This window comes from Lepidothrix coronata, unplaced genomic scaffold (assembly GCF_001604755.1).
Source record: "Lepidothrix coronata isolate B3197 unplaced genomic scaffold, Lepidothrix_coronata-1.0 Scaffold21, whole genome shotgun sequence".
NCBI classification, from domain to species: Eukaryota; Metazoa; Chordata; class Aves; order Passeriformes; family Pipridae; genus Lepidothrix; species Lepidothrix coronata.
The window spans coordinates 2,764,253-2,781,454 of NW_016690201.1; the positions used below are offsets into that span (position 1 = coordinate 2,764,253).

The 17,202-nt window shown below is 42.1% G+C and overlaps 1 protein-coding gene across 3 annotated transcripts in view; it reads right to left on the bottom strand.

The window, feature by feature from the left end:
- The window catches only part of MAP3K7CL (MAP3K7 C-terminal like), a 30,708-nt gene extending 26,600 nt beyond the window's left edge, over positions 1-4,108 (bottom strand). The window contains exons 1-3 of one of the 3 annotated variants that reach the window (XM_017807885.1): positions 3,671-4,108; positions 1,492-1,635; positions 863-971 (exon numbers count right to left, since the gene is read on the bottom strand). In XM_017807885.1, the coding sequence (XP_017663374.1) occupies positions 863-932 (70 nt within the window). In that variant the 5' untranslated portion in view covers positions 933-971; positions 1,492-1,635; positions 3,671-4,108. Of the gene's footprint in view, positions 1-862; positions 972-1,227; positions 1,292-1,491; positions 1,636-3,670 lie in introns of those variants that run through there. The other 2 variants (XM_017807886.1, XM_017807884.1) reach the window with 2 other exon arrangements.
- Between the last annotated feature and the right edge of the window lie 13,094 nt (positions 4,109-17,202).

Below are 17,202 nucleotides of genomic sequence, written 5' to 3' on the forward strand. Positions count from 1 at the left end.
GAAAAGTGTATTCAAGTTGAGATTCTGTTCATGAAAAGCTCTGGAAGCAACCTCACACATTATCCCACAATGCATACAGTCCCATAAAACATGCAACAGCAGTGGGTTTTAGTTATCTTTATCAGAGATCCATAAACACATCTTAGCCCTTACTCCAGCCACTTTTAATAAAATCAACAGCCAATGTTTTTGGGATGCTTTTCAGCTTCCTTTTTGCTTTATTTCATTCTGACTTTCATTGTTTGGCAACAGCTCTCTGGACCTTAATAATATTGAAGGTGCAAACAATTAATATTCATCTATTCCAAAGGTCAAAGGGTCCATGTCTGTACAGGATATGTTTGAGGAAATTAACGCTCCATCAGCACTAGTTGACAGTATTAACATCAATGAAATTGCTGCTGCTTTCTCAGAGATGCCATGTGGGGTATGCATTTCCTGAAACCTTTCACCAAGCTGGGCATGTGAGGCACTTTTCAACCTTCCTGCTAAAAAAAAAAGTCCCTTCCTGCTCTAGGCTCATCGAAATTTGTCCTTTTACTTTTCTCAGTTTAAAGTTCCGTAAAACCAGATATACTGCAAGTGCAGGTAAATTGATTAGTTAATTACAGTCCTAAGTATACCCCACAAACCACTGAAAGAAATCTAAGATCCAAATTGTCAATCTAGTGGATTTACTCTAATGAAATTGTTAATGGAAACATTAAAAGTTATCAGACAGGAAAACTGATCACAGCTGCCACTCAGGAAAAAAATCCACCCATTATACTGGACTAGGTTTGATATTGTAAACACTGGTAAGTACATGTAAAATTTAAAACCAATTATTTCATTGTGGTTTACTCCATAAATTAAACTGTACCTGGGGATTCATTCAGGCTGAAGGCAATTCGTACTTGCTTATCAGCAGGTACCCTGGCGGTAGTGATCATGTGGGCACTTGAGTCAATGCTTTTACTTGTTTGTTCCAGCTGCAATAATACAAACAATATATTTATTACAGAGCATGTGACATCATTCAATAAATGAGTTTTAATGCTTTTCATGCACTCACAGCTACCTTTCCCATTCTAGCCAAGCAATGCTTAGAATCAAAGTCAAGGGAGCGCCATTTCACTTTTCCATTTAAAAAGGAATTAAATGAAATTCAGTGCAGAGACTGCCTTTTATTTTTGATATTTATAGATTAGAAAGAATGATGGCAAAGGAAGCTACCCCTCTCCTCACCTGCTTCCTCCCTGCCATTGCCCCTTCAGCAAGCCTTGACTTGTGGCAATGCTGCCTGCCTCTGAAGGTGAAGAAGGAAGAAGGGGTGGGGAGTTGAGAGTAACATGACCCCAAGCCTGCCTTGTGATTGGAAATGTGCACACCACTCCACATGGTGTCGATGAGGAGGCACCCATCCTCCTGCCTTCCACCCATTACTCCCCCAGTCCAGCTGGGCCTGATAGTTGCACACTTAATGGCCAGAAAGTTATGGGGTCTTCAAACCTTGGTGGTGATTTCTCAGTGGAAGTCTGTGCAGGTTAGGGGTCTGTCTGCATGGGTTTGGCTCCCGGATCGGGATCTTATTCCGTCCTCCGTCTTTCTTCTGAGACCATCAATTACAAAAGGTGGTTTTACTGAGATGAAACCCTGCCATTAAGAAAACAGCTAGTTCATTTCAAACCTGACACTAAAGAGCAACAAAAGAATTAGCTACTGTTGATCTCTAATGGTGTAATTAGAACATTTCTGAACACTAGAGAGTTGTACTTGGAGCTCTACTCTGTATATGTAACCTTTTGGATGAACAGTTTTGGTTAAACTGTTGGATAGCTGAATGCAAGGAATCTCCTTGATTATCTAGCACAAAGCTTCTAAAATTCAAAGATATTAAACTTCTGATTAGCTCCATGTGTGGAGAACATGAAATCAGTGGGACTTCATGCATGCAAAAGATCTGCCCATAAAGAAATTATTTTAGGACTGTGGACTGCTATTCAGTGCACATTGTATTCATACCAACTAAGTGGACAATTATGAGAGTAGCTTTTAAATTACCATAAAAACTTCTTAGTCAATTAGAAACCAAACTCATCAGAAAAATACAACGAATTTACTAATTCATTATCAGCAGACAACAAGGCATTTAGCAAGTGAAAACAAAAACCAGTTTTCTAAGCCAATAGTCTTGCAGTTTTTCAGTAAAGTGGCTAATGTATTGCAGGGAAATCCTATCAACTCATTCTAATTTACACGGAATTATTTGGCAGTTTCAAAATGTCAATAGAACAGAACAATATTTCAGTCTTCCTTGGTGGTACACAAGTGAATCAAACACTTCTCTGGCATCACTGCCATGCAATCAGTGGAATAGGATCAAATTTGCTTTGTATCCGTTAATTTCAGCATTTCTTGTTTATTTGCTTTGTCTGTTTTGATATTTACCTAGCAGAGTGATATGGTTACTTGTTATTTGAAGTGCATAATCTTTTCCTAAAATAACAAGTAACCTAAAATCCTTACTTCAAACGAATCTGATTGAAGCTGAGAGTGTCTCTTTCTGCTAATACACAAAGGATACCAGGAATTGTTCTTAATTCTCCCTTACTTATATTCAAGACATACAAAAACTGAACTGATATCTACGGAGCAGAGACATAGAAAAGTCAAATAATTGCAAACATGTATGTTTTTGGACTCAGCAAAAGACCCTTGGAGTAAACCGAAATACTTTATTTTGAAGTGCCTTGCATCAGACTGAATTACTTTTACCTTCTGAGCATTATTGATCTCTTCCCCGGCTCCCCACCCTCACTTCATAAAAAATATCTGATACATCTCATTGTTTTAAAAAAAGCAACACAATTACTAATGCAAAATTCTTTATCATATTTCCCTTCCATACTTCCCAATACAAGGTAAAGGAAAAAACCTCACAAAATTAAGAGATTTTAAGTGATAAGCACATCCTTAAAACAAGGCTGTTCATCCTTCTGTGTTGTTGGTACACTTTCCCCTGACACTGACTACCTCAAGTGGTCTTCCACATAAAAGTATACTTAACATTTCCCATCATAACCTAAGAAATTAAAATGATGCTATAAGTCTGTTGTGTTATCCCAGTCCCATACTCTCTGGTGTGTGATGCTTTTAAATTACCTCTTTTAACCATCTTTTTAATGTGAGAGCAAAAATCAACATCCTTTCAGTAAGAAATGGTGAATTCTATCAAAACACGAGTGTTTTCATTTTATTCCAATCCTGAAAAAGAAATCTCATCTTTATACGCAGCAATTACCTGTTATCAATTGTTTAAATAATATTGAATTTATCCCTTCACTCCTTTTTGTGCCAAATCCTCAAGCTCTTCATCACAAAAAGCTATCACAGAGAACAGAGAGAGATGGAAGAAGCCTGTGTGCAAACAAGGTGATATCATGAAACATTCAGATCGGCTGCCCCCAGTTCCCCACCTGCTTTCTCCATGCATGATGAACAATATCACTGTGGACAGAGATGAGGGTGAGTGGGCAACCTGGAATTTAATGAGATTTAACGAGCAGCTCTTTTCTTCCCAACAATTGCCTATAGAACTGGCTGCTGTTCCTCTGTAAAATATGTGCAGCAGAACTCAGATTAAATGCTGTTACAGCTCTATCAAATTTTTTCACACCTGTTGCCTTACCTCACTTAGCGGAGTGTCTGCACTTGTATAATCCAGGGCCAGCCACTGCCTTGGCTTGTCGTTGCCTTTATGGAGTAAAGCTTCAATAAAAGAAAAGGCTGCACCTGCTGCATAGCAACGAACTGACAAGGTCTGAGAAGCTGAGACAGCTGTTAGGGCAACATGCTGCTACCTGCACTTCCCATAGGCTTTGCTGTCCCAAAAGATCACCCTTTTCCGCTTTTCTCCACAGTTATGCTTTTCCTTCCTCTCCTTGCCAGTGACAAGGGATTATGATGCTGTCACGCTCCAGGGAGGAAAAAATCCTTCTGTCACAGGCATTATTAAGCAGCAAACTGTGGTGAGCCCAAGATTTTTAATTCATTAGTCCTGGCAAACCTGAAATACAAACAGACTTGCTTCATAGGACAGGAATGTTTTCAGCATGACCCAATCAGTGTCTGTGTCTATTCCAGCAAACTGGCAAAGATAGCATGACTCCAGTCAGCAAAAATGTCTGCAGCTCCAATCAGCTTGGGCTGACACTACCAACTTGGACTGGCTGCAAGTGCACTTTCAAATGATAGCAGCGACTGTCAAAGCTGACAACAACGGATGGGCTTGGCCTCTTAGGCTGGGTTCTTGTTGGCTTTTGCCAAGCCAGGCTTGTTTAATAGTAGACACTAGCCCTGCTCTTCTGAGGAGGCAATGGGCAAATCTCAGAATGCGTAGGCTGTAAAAGAAGATGTATTTATAGATCAGCTGGTGATGGCAGTGATAACTGAAGCTGACTCAATCAGAAATTTGACTGAACTCAGAGGATATCCTAGTGTGATTTTGGATAGCTTTTTTTCAATTTTGAAACCACTGGCAAGCAATTAACGGATAAACCTTGAAATATCACAATAGATTAATTTCTTCAGCTTAAACCTTTATTTCCTATTGCCAGAAAATAATGGTTTAATCCCTGTCTTGCACATGTACTGTGTCATGCACTTGTCCTGCCTACATGACTTCAATTGACTGCTACCACTGTCATTAGAACAAAATGAAGAAAAATGAAGAACAATTACAAAATGCTTATACAGATATCATTATTGTTCTATGCTTGAAAAGAGGGTTCTCCTTCTTTTATAGTTCAAAATGTGTTTCATATCTTGAAATTCCAAATGGAAAGAGTTTATCTAACCCAAATCTCTGTAGACACATTCCTAGATTCTCTTGGCTCAGCTGAGACATAGAGAGGTTGCAGGACAAATAAAGACAGTCTGAAGTCCTTCCTCACCCTCTCACCTTCTGGCCCTAGTCCAGGATTGATCTCATCAGGGCAAAACTCTGGAAGCCAGCAGTTGCTGTTGTGGCCTCAAAAGACCTTTTTTATACTTCAAAATTACTAAACTGCAAAAGTATCCTACCCCCACTACCTTTCCCCCAGCAATGACCAGGGAGGGTATCAGATAGCTACACCATTAGTTAGGTATCTCCTGAGGCTGTCTTTATCCACGGGGTGATTTCAGAGCAGACTACAGGCTCTGGCCCAAAGAGCTGGTGGAAAATGGGACCGCACCTCCGACGACACCGACCATTTTCACTTCTCTTGATGTGTTTTTGAAAAGATTGAGTGTTCTTCCCTATATGTCTGCCTTGGAAGGGGTGGAAGACAGATTTGTCTCTGACCACAACCATTATTGCAAATAACATTCTACAGCTCAATATAATCAGCAATTGGTATCGATCTCCAGCTCCACGTCCAACTACTGTGAAAGTATTTGTTTGAAGACACAGAAAATCCTGGCTAGTGGAGTAACGAAAAATATTCTGTCCCAGTTTCCATAGAGCCAGGGTTTCCCCCAAATCATGAGATACTCTTCTGTTTTGTATGGGACAGATGGTATTGGAATGGTATAAGTGTCTTCATTACATGCCATTACAGTAAAGCCTAAGAAAGGCTCTCTACATAAAATCTTAAAACAGGCAAAATTTTCAACAGCCATGACAGCAAGGGTCTTGAACAGAAACGATGCCTGAATAGCCCAGGGATGTTTTTTCCAGATGGTTCTGCCACTCCAGTTTCCAGACTGAGACTTCTGTTGCACTTAGTTTAAATAGCATATGTATTTGTTAATTGTGTATGTCGTTTTATGTTTTGTATCCACGATTTTTAAATCTCACTGTTTCTAGTTAAATCTGCATTTTTCACAGAATCAAGGAATCACAGAATTGTTGGTGTTGGAAGACATGTCTGGAAATCATCCAGTCCAGCTCCCCTGCCCGGGTAGTGTCACCTGGAGCAGGTGACACAGAAATGTTTCCAGGTGGGTTTTGAATGTCTCCGGAGAGGAATGACATCTTGGAGGAGCCAGTTCCAGTGCTCTGCCACCCTCAACATAAAGTTCTTCCTCATGTTGAGGTGGAACTTATTGTGTTTATGGTCATTGCTCCTTGTCCTGTTGCTGGGAACCACTGAAGGGTCTGGCACCATTCTCTTGGCACCCACCTTTGAGATATTTATACGCATTAATGAGATCCTCTCTCAGACTTCTCTAGACTAAACAGTATCTCCTTATAAGAGAGATCTCCAGACCCCTCATCATCTTTGTGATCTCTGCTAGACCCTCTCCAGTATCTCCTTGTCTTTTTTGTACTGAGGAGCCCAGAACTGACACAGTTACACTCTTCTATGGAGTTTGCTGCTTCTGAAAACTGTGACTCATGGGCTAAGATCCAAAACTGCACCAAAAAAAGGCCCCTGATTTGCATTTAAATATCAGTTCCATGGTTTATGCAACAATTAGTCACCTGAAACTACTACTTTATGGGAGGTGGAATACTTTTAAAATGTGAGAATATTATAGCATTCTGCGTACAGAACATCAAATTTGAAGCATCAGGATGAATGATTTGACTGTAATTGCTCCAGCATCTATTTATTATTGGGGTCATTGTGCTAAAACTCCCAACAGCATGGATTTAAACAGCACATTTGAAAAGGTTGTTAAAATTACTTTATACACTAGGGAAGATCTCAGTTTTAAACAACGGGGAAATTGAAGTCTAGGCTGTTTCACTTCCTTGACTTGCTCAAATAATAGTCAAAGGCATTGCCAATTTTGCGTAGAGATAAATCCCGCTTCTCTTACTTACTAAATAGGTGATTAAAATATCTACACCAAATTACCCTCCCATTTCTTGCAACACAAGAAAATACTTCTTCCTGACAGGTTGCACATACACCTTATAGTCATCTCTGTGAAAATTATAGAATGCTGATATCTCCAGGGTTTGGTGTTGTTTTTTTTTTTTTTCTTTTTTGCAGGAGCACAGCCTGCCCTGTTTCCTTTTCAGTACACTCTTAGTCATCAGCTGCCTGGTCTCCAAGCAAAATTCTTTTAATCCTGCATCACATTATGAAACTGGTGATGTGCTAGAAGAGGATATCATGTTTTATTAGCCAAAAACACCTTAAGGGAACATATCCTAAATTAGGAATACTGGGAGTTACTGATATTCAGTTGTGGAAACATACAAATTTGCAGCAAATTTTAGGATGAAGTATCAGTTATTCTACAGATGTTAAAAAAAGCCAATACCTGCAATCTAGTAAAACACCTGTTGCCTTCACTTTTTTAGCTGTGCTACTTTCAATTCATCTCAGCTTCCTAGTATAAGTAGTATTTTAGTAGCATATGACCTCATTCATGCTAAAATGGTGTTTCACAGATTGCCAGCCACTATTTTAAAATACACTTTAAATATTCTAGCATATGGAAGATGTTCCAAGAAGAAATTAAAAAAAAAAAAAAATGTTGCCTGAAACTGCACATACAACAAAATCACAATCCAAAATCCCTGACAACTGGAGCAACCAACAGAGCATTTCATTAGTGTTCTTTGGTATTACCTCCAGTCTCCTTGACTAGGTAGTATTTCAACACGGGCAAAATAACGTACTTTCCCCCAGGCTCTACTCTCATAAATGGCTGAACTCTCTCAGATTAAACTAAATCATTAACAACAGCATGAAACACACATTGAGCACTGATTTACAAAAGAGCACATAACTAACTTTATAACTAACAGCAAATTGATATCCAATAGATGAATTCACTTATATAGGATCATACAGGCCTAATGAAGGAGATTGCTGCAGAGAAATTAAAGAATGGGCTCAGTCAAAGTAATGTGTATCTACAGGAGCTGACCTGACAATTTTTTACACCTGCCCTATGATCATCTGGAAATAACTACATCTTGAATTGTCTGAAAACCTGACAGGTGCAAAATTCGATCACTTCCACAGCAAACTCCATCCAGAAATTGTAAAATCCTAATTCTGCTGAGAAAAAGAAAGCTGAAGACTTTGAGATATTATCCTGCCAAAGATCCTTGTGTAACTCTGCATAGAAAACAAGATGAAAGCTGAAGTGGGAAATATTACTGGAAAAGCTTCACTATTGCCAGAAATCAACATGTGCAAACTTACACACTTCATTCACATCAGCGTAGAGATGGAAATAACCTTTATAAACTAATTATGGGAAGAACGATGGTGGGTCATGTCAATGGGAAATGGTGAAGGACAACACGGATAGTGTGCAGTAATTCTCTGGGAGATCAGCAGCTAAATGTTCAAAGCCAGCTTTGGCTAGCACTGGCTAACTGGAAACACCATCACTTAATAAAAAATTCATCAATTTTGCTTACCAATTGTGCCACTAAACCACCACATTCAATTGTCCTAGAAAAGAAAGATAGTTCTCTCATATCCATGTAAAAGTGTAGTAATCACTCTGCTTCAGCTGGACTTGCTGACGCAAGTCCTTAAGCTTTCCTTAAGAACTTTCCTGAAGAAGATACTACAAGACATTCCCACTGGATGGCAGTTGAGTCATCATGCTTTCATGGGTACATGTGTAAGACTTTCAAATCAAAAGAGTCTTTCATGAAGCTTTTCTGCTCTAAGAAAGAAGTCAGCATCAGAAGAATGTGGCAAAATCCCAAGCAGCAGCTGGTATTCTGGCAATACTTGAAACCTCACTACTGATTCAGCACTGAAACTGCCTTAGGTAATACTGACAGCTACAAACATAGAGGAGAAGTTTAGAAACAATAAATGCTAGAATATTTATTAGCAAAATAAAATTCATTAGTAAATGCATCTCATAATAGTCCAGTCCTCTCACCTCCTCTAGATATATATCTGCATTTGGAGCCCAGAGAGCCAACCGTATCCTGGGCTACATCAAAAGGGATGTGACCAGCAGGTTGATGGAGGTGGTTCTCCCCACCTGCTCTGCTCTTGTAAAACCCCACCTGTGTCCAGCTCTGGGAACCCCAACATTAGAAGGACATGGACCTGCTGGAGTGAGTCTAGGGGAGGCCATGAAAATGCTCCAAGAGCTGGAGCACCTCTGTTATGGAGACAGGCTGAGAGAGCTCTGGTTGTTCAGCTTGGACAAGAGAAGGCTCTGCAGAGAGCTTAGAGCCCCTTCCAGTGCCTCAAGCGGCTCCAAGAGAGATGGAGAGGGATTTTGGACAAGAGCATGGAATGATTGGACAAGGGGGAATGGCTTCACAGTGAGAAAGGTATGTTTAGATTGGATATTACGAAGAAATTCTTCCCTGTGAGGGTGGTGAGGTGCCGCTGCGGGTTGCCCAGGAAGCTGTGGCTGCCCCATTCCTGGAAGTGTCCAAGTCCAGATTGGACAGGGCTTGGAGCAACCTGGTCTAGCTGAAGGTGTCACTCCCACTGCCCATGGGAGGGGTGTTGGAACTAGCTATCTTAAAGGTCCCTTCCAACCCCAACCATTCTATGTCTTTGTGATCTTCTCTCCCTCTCTGAAGAGAAAACTTATGATATTACAGATATTACAGCAAGAGCGGTGTGCTGGATGTATCAGGCATGTGACTGTCATACAATGACAGGATGTGTGTATGTGAATTTATCTTGGTCTGTAGAATGAACTACATTAAACAAGAAATCATATGGTAACAAAGTCAAAAATTGTCAGTTTTATGACCTGCCTCCCCAGGCAGGTCATAAAAAGCAAATACTTTGCTCTGGCAGATAAATTAGACAAGACAATTTCAAAGACTATCTTAGCCAGGGACAACTCCTGCCCAGAAAAAAAAGACTGCCAATTTTCTACTAGGACACCTACAAGACAAAGTAGGGTAGGGGCAGTAAAGTGCTGTTTTTTCAAAGGGGAGGAAAAGACCCCTTGAACTTTGTTCTCCCTAAATGATAACCCATGCCGCTGTAGCTGACTGCAAGTGAAAGACTAAGCACTACATGTCATTATTAGTTCCATGCTCTTCCTCTTGTGATCTAATGTAGAGGACTAAGCCAGTGATATCAATACTCCAGAATATTCCCATATTAAGTCACCTACCAGAGAGGCCCTGAGAAGCTGACTTTAGTCATGGGTTGTGGTGGGTGCATCCCCCTGCCCAACGCTCATTAGGCCTTGGCCTTGACAAACCACACCCTGGCTAAGCCCCTTTTGAGATTATCAGAAACACTGTCTGTTCCCAGGAACTCGTGGTGTCTAGTGAGCACCTGTTTTTTAACAAACAGCCTTGGAAACTCATTTTTCTTGCCTGAATAGTAACCTAAGTGGAATAATATTTTTGTTACTGAACTTTCAAAGAAAGTTACTGGCCTGAATTGCAGCCAGGATGAAAAATTAATACAACTAAAGGCCCTATAAACAGCAATGCAAAGTGAGGTCCTTTGAGCTCTCAACTATAAGGGGCTAATGCATACTGAATCCCACTCTTTAAAGACTCTATAAACAGTGGTCCAAAGTGAGACCTATTGTGCTCTCGACTCCCAGAAGTTAAGGGATTAATGTGTATGTCTCAAACAACGATAACCGGATGGCTGTAGAGCCACCCAAGGACTGTTAGCAGTAACAGACAAGAATTGTTGGTAATAAGGACCATTGGTATTAACATGCCACGAGAAAGAACAAGTTTTGGCTGGAGAAGAGGGGGCAGGTGGAGATAGGGCAGCACTTTTCTGTGAGAAAGAACCACGTACAGTACAGCACAAGTGCATGAATGAGTGGCAAGAAGTAGGCATGGATTATAAGGTTGGATTAAGACCACCAAAGACCCCCAAAGCCCTCTGACCCATTTCCAGAAAGGCCTGAAAGAACAGATGGCTCATGATAACTAATTTACATAGAAAGTAAGAAACCTAAAAAAACTCCTCAAGCCTAGGCAACGCCTCTAGTACCCTGGACATCTCATGGCCCAGACTGAGGCAGCTGGATCACCACTTGCTCTCACACCAGTTATCAACTGGATCGATGCTGGTGATCTCTTTTCCTTCCTTCCTTCCTTCCTTCTATTTCTTTCTCTCCTTCAGTCCTTCTTTCTTTCTTTCTTTTCATTCTTTCTTTCTTTTTTTCTTTCTCTTTAACTTCATCCTTTTTCTCTTTCTTTCTTTCTTTATCTTTCTTTCTTTTCTTTCTTTCTTTCTTTATCTTTCTTTCTTTCTTTCTTTCCCTTTTTAATTTTTCTCTTCCAGACAACCGAGAACAAACACTAATTTGTTAGTCCCTTCCTTACACCTACTCCATAGTATGACTGGAAGTAGCTGTTTACCGAGACCCGCTCTTCAATGCTGCCCCTTAGTGGGGACATTTGAGAAATTCATAGAATCATAGAATGGCCTGGGTTGGAAGGAACCTTAAAGATCCTCTGGTTCCAATCCCGGTCAGGGACAAGGAGACCTTTCACTAGACCAAGTTGCTCAGAGTTCCATCCAATCTGGCCTTGGAACACTTCCAGGGATGGGGCATCCACAGCTTCTCAGGGCGACCTGTGCCGGTGCCTGACTACCCTCACAGCAAAGAATTTCCTACTAATATCTAACGTAAACCTACTTTCTTTCAGTTTGAAGCCATTCCCCCTTGTACTGTCACACCATGCCATTGTAAATAGCCTCTCTCCATCTTCCTTGAAGGCTCCCTTCAAGTAGTACAAAGCTGCAACTAGGTCACCCCAAAGCCTTCTCTTTTCCAGGCTGAACAAATCCAGTTCTCTCAGCCTTTCCTTATATGAGAGGTGCTCCATCCCTCTGATCATTTTGGTGGCCTCCTCTGGACTCACTCTGATGTTCCTCCTGTACTGTGAACCACAGAGCTGGATGCAGCACTCCAGGTGGGGGTCTCACCAGAATTTGTCCTTCTCATGTCACACAGTCTCTGAAGACAACTTGAGTAGAACTGGATCACACCAGTATAATCTTGCACCATTCTTGTGCCTAGGATGGCACTCCCTAATTTAGTGCCCCCACTGAGACTCCAAAACCACATCCTGCTTGCTTGCTCCCCCCACCTTTTCCCCTCCCCGTTGCAGTGGATTGGAGAGGCAAATTGGAGGCACAAAAGGGAAAGATCATGATGTAAGGTGGTATAGAAGAAACTCCTAGCCATGCCCACACAGCTCCAGGCTCCACCACCTCACAGCTACTGCAAAAAATTAACTCTGTCCTGGCTGGATCCAGGTTATTATCCACCCCTTATTCTATAACATCTACATCATGCCCAGATCTTGCATCTTCCAACTATAAATATATATATTTTAATATACATATATATTTTTTAATATATGCACACACACACACACATGCACAGGTATCATTTCCATAGTCAATGGCTATTCCTCCAAAGTGTCTCTTGAGTTCACTTAGTCTGTGACTGTGGGTTCTATCTGTCCTAGATATCTCCCAGGGCAGGAAGGTTGGTGTGCTGTTGGGCTGGTTGCAAGCTGCATCAAGAGCTCACAACTGGTGTATTCCAGTCCATGCTCATTGCCTATGGTAGTTATGGCATACAGAAGCAGTGTCATTCAGCAATGAATATTACACAATTCAACCTTGCAGACTCTTGTCACTCAAAAAATCAAATCCCCTTAAGGTACACATCATGTTTCCCCATCTCTGCATTACCGGCCAAATGCACCTGGGTCATTCAGCAAAAACAGTCCCACGGATGGGTTTGCCTTTGCTTGAGGCAGGACTAATCCAAAGTGTCTTCCCTAACATATTTCTCATATGCACCACAGAGACTTTATCCCCTTCTGTGGTATGTGGAGGTTTGGATTGGGTGGGGCCAACTCCATTGGTAGGTCCCACCACCCATTGCTTTCAATGCAGTTTTTAACAGTCCATTCAATTGTCCCAGAGGCTGGTGCATGACAGGGCATATGATATCCCTCCTCCATACTGTGCTGTCTGGTCCATGTGTCTAAGAGACTATTTTTTAAATGAGTCCCATTGTACGACTCAATTCTTTCTGGGGTGCCATGTTGCCACAGGACTTGCTTTTCAAGGCCCAAGATGGTGTTGCAGTGGTGTAATGTCTCCAGGGTATGTCTCCAGCCATCTGGTGGTTGTTTCCACCATTATAAGCACACAGCGCTTGCCTTGGTGGGTTTGCAAGAGTAATGCCAGGCCTCCCCATATTTATAATTTGACCATTGTCCACCATACCACAGAGGCTTCACCCACTTGGTCTGCTTGACTGCAGTGCATGTTTCACAGACAACCTGGGAGATGGTGTCCATCCGCTCCTCGATCACAAGACCATCTCTGTGTTGCATCTCTTCCCTGATGACCCAAGGCATCATGGGCCCACCATACCAGAAATAATTCACCCTTATGCTGCCAGTCCATATCCACCTGAGTCAGTTTAATCTTGACAGCTCAATCCACCTGTCCGCTGTGGCAATGTTCTTCAGTGGCCCGACTCTTGGGTATGTGGGCACCTACATAATGTACTTTTACAGCCAACTTCTCTACCTGGGCAGCGATACCTTGCCACAATCCAGCAGCCCAGATGGGTCTGCCAATCGATCTTTCCATTGGTCTATTCTGTGGTCCCACATGTTCTGTGGTCCATTCCCACAGAGCATTTGCTGCCATCCATGAGTCAGCGTAGACGTAGAGTGCTGGCCATTTCTCTCGTTCAGCAATATCTAAAGCCAGCTGGACAGCTTTCAGAACTGCAACCTGACTTGATCCACCTTGTCCTTCAATAGCTTCTGCAATTCACTCCATAGGACTCCATATGGCACTTTCGAGGTATCCTTATGATATGGCAGGAACTGTCAGTGAAGAGAACATATCACTTTTCATTTTCAGGTAGCTGGTTATATGGGGACTCCTCAGCATGTCTCACCTTGTCCTCCTCCTCCCCTGATGGTAGTCTGAAATTTTCACCTTCGGGACAGTTTGTGAGGACTTCCAAGATGCAGGGGTGATTGGGATTTCCTATTTGAGCTCGCTGTGTGATCAGCATGACCCACTTACTCCACATAGCATCAGTGGCATGATGTGTGGAAGCCAGAGAGTCCCTTACCACCCCCCCCAGCAATGACACACACAGCCCCAGGCTCTGCCCCCTCACAACTACTGCAAAAAATTATATCTCTGTCCTGTCTGGAACCAGGACATTATCTACCCCTTACTCTATACCTTACTCTGCCTTGCACCACTTCTTTCTGCAAAGGCGGTGTCTTCTGGGGCAACTTATCCAAAGTGTTTGTGAGTGATCAAACAAGACAAATACTCTTGCAGAGTTTCTGCAGTGTTGGGGAACACACGACTGCTTCCTAAAGCTGCGGCATGCTGATGTTCAAAGTAAGAGTGATGATATGGCTCGCTGCCACATGCTGTCCCATTTCAAAACTGATTTAATGACTTCTGCCATCTCTTTGCCACTTCGCTGACAACAAGAATATCCGTTAGTGGATCAAAATAACTGACATAATGCTGTAGTAGATATTTTGGACCATTTTCATGCAAGAGAATGATTAGCAGAGAATCTGTTGTGAATCTCACATGTAGAATCATAGAATATTCTGAGTTATTGGATAATGCTTCTTGAGCTCTGGCAGACTTGGTGCCATAACCATTTCCGTGGGGAGCCTATTCCATCGCCCCCAACCATCCTCTGAGTGAAGAATCTTTTCCTAATATCCAATCTAAACCTTCTCTGACACAGCTTCATGCTGTTCCCTTGGGTCCTCTCCCTGGTCAGAGAGAAGAGATTGGTGCCTGCTCCTCCACTTTCCCTCATGAGGAAGTTGTAGAATGTGATGAGGTTCCCCTCAGTCTCCTCTTTGATGTCCATATTTTAGTCAATAGAACTCAGAACCTGGACCATAAAAATGCATAATGAACATTTGGACATTCATTTCACTGTACTATGTTAAAAAAAAAGGTCCCTCCTGAGCCTCCTTTTCTCCAGGCTAAACACCTCCAGCTCCCTCAGCTGCTCCTCATCAGGCTTGTGCTCCAGATGCTTCACAAACATCCTGGATCCTTAACTCAGCTGGGGACTGGCTTCTCTACTTTAACACGTCAACATTTTCAAACAATTTAATCTACTGCTTCCATGGAAAGGCAATACTCCTCTAAAATCCCCAGAAGTGCTTTCCATTGACTCAAGCTAACTGGATTAGCTATAGCAGAGAGAGCATACACTGAGATAAGAATACCAAATGGTAAGGAAATCTTTCTTTCCTGATCAGCTTGCAATCCTCTGCACAAGTGAGAGAAGCCCAGGATGAGGGTAGTGTGTGTTTCCCAGGACTTGTAGAGCAATGACCTAAGCAGTACTTAGTTGACTAGGCTTACTCTAGTTGATTAGACTGTTTCTTCTCATTATGACACAAGTGAAATAAATACAATCTGGGAAAAGCTGATGTAACTGCAGTTGCTATTACTAAGAGAATTATTCTGAATGTTTGGCGCTACGTGGTTCACAGTTTTCTGTTTCACATATAAGCATGGTTCTCTGTAAACGAGGTGTGGTCCTCAGCCATCCCTCAAGATGCCATGCACATATTTTTCACTGGCAAGGTGTCAATGTTATTGGACAAACACAGTTGTTATACTCACACTTCAGTATAAACTTTTCTATCCCTCATTTTCCATTGCTTGGGTTCCCACAGCTGAATAAACTAAATAAACAGAAATTAACCTTCTGTCCTTTTTATGAACTTCCTGAGATCCTGTTAAAATTTTACCACCCTAGAATTTAACAAACAAGTGCCTACAGATAAACTGGGGATTTCCATGTGTACAGTAATAGATTTTAGCTGATGAAAGTGCAGCCAACTGCTAATAGCCAACCCTCTGACCTTTGGATGGTCCTTTAACATGGCAATGTCTGTGCAGAATATAAATGGTGTAGATGCATAGCTAAAAAAAGATCAAGGCCAAATTAAAGCTGTGATTAGACAGCGAGTCCAAAATAACTGCTGGTTTTAACACAAAGAAATGTTCTAGTGATAATTGAATACAGATTAGTACATATGTATATTGCCTATATTCATAGTCACAAACATACATGTATATTTTGACTTTAGTGGTATTCTGGCTTTAAAAAAGTAGCTAGCATAAGCTTCAACAAAAGCACTGTACAAAGAGGGCAATTCCAGAAATAATAGCATTATAGAATGTTCTGGGTTGGAAGGGACCCACAAGGATCATCAAAATCCAACTCCTAGCGCTTCACAGGACAGGCACAAGAATCCCACCAGGTGCCTGAGAGAGCTGTCCAAATGCTTCTTGAATTCTGGAAGGCTTGGGGCTGTGACCACTTCCCTGGGGAACCTGTTCCAGTGCCCAACCACCATCCGAGTGAGGAGCCTTTTCCTAATATCCAACCTAGACCTCCCCTGACACAGCTTCATGCCATTCCCTTGGGTCCTGTCACTGATCACTAAAGAGCATAGTGCCAGCCCCTCTGCTTCCCCTTGTGAGGAAGCTGTAGACTGCTGTGAGGTCTCCCCTGTCTTAGTTCTGGTCATGGAAAAGGTTAGTTTTTGCAGGAGGGGGCATGGCCAGGACCTGGAAATTATTCTATACTACCTTGCACCATTGCCAGAGGCAGGGTTAAGGGAATCTCTTCAGTAGAGAAGGGGTCTCTTTTAGTCAAATAAGTGCGGTGGAGGGGGGCAGTTGGGTATTGTCTACTGTCAGGGGGTTTCTGTGTGAATCGTTATTTCTTTTACCCTCTGTCATTAGTATTGTTGCTATTACTGTTTCCTTTCTTATCTCATTGCCGTTTTCAGTAAATTGTTCTTATCTCAACCTGTGATTTTTACCTTTTGTGCCTCCAGTTCTCCTCTCCAGCCTGCTGCAGGCAGAGTGGGGGTGGAAGGTAGTGAGTGGTCCATGGTTTCAGTGGGAGCACTTAACTAGGGAGTACTATTCCTAATCCAGAACACCGCTCAGTCTCATCCTCTCCAGGCTGAACAAGCCAAGTGATCTCAGCCACTCATCATATGAGTCTCCCTCGAGACCCTTCACCGTCTTTGTAGCTGTCCTTTGGATGTTCTCTAACAGTTTTATATCCTTCCGATATTGTGGTGCCCAAAACTGCACACAGGCTTGAGGTGAGGCCACCCAGCACAGAGTAGAGCAGGACAATGACCTCCTTTGACTGGCTGGTGATGATGTACTTAATGCACCCCAGGACATGGTTTGCGCTCCTGGCTGACAGGGCACTGCTGACTCATATTCAACTTGCCAT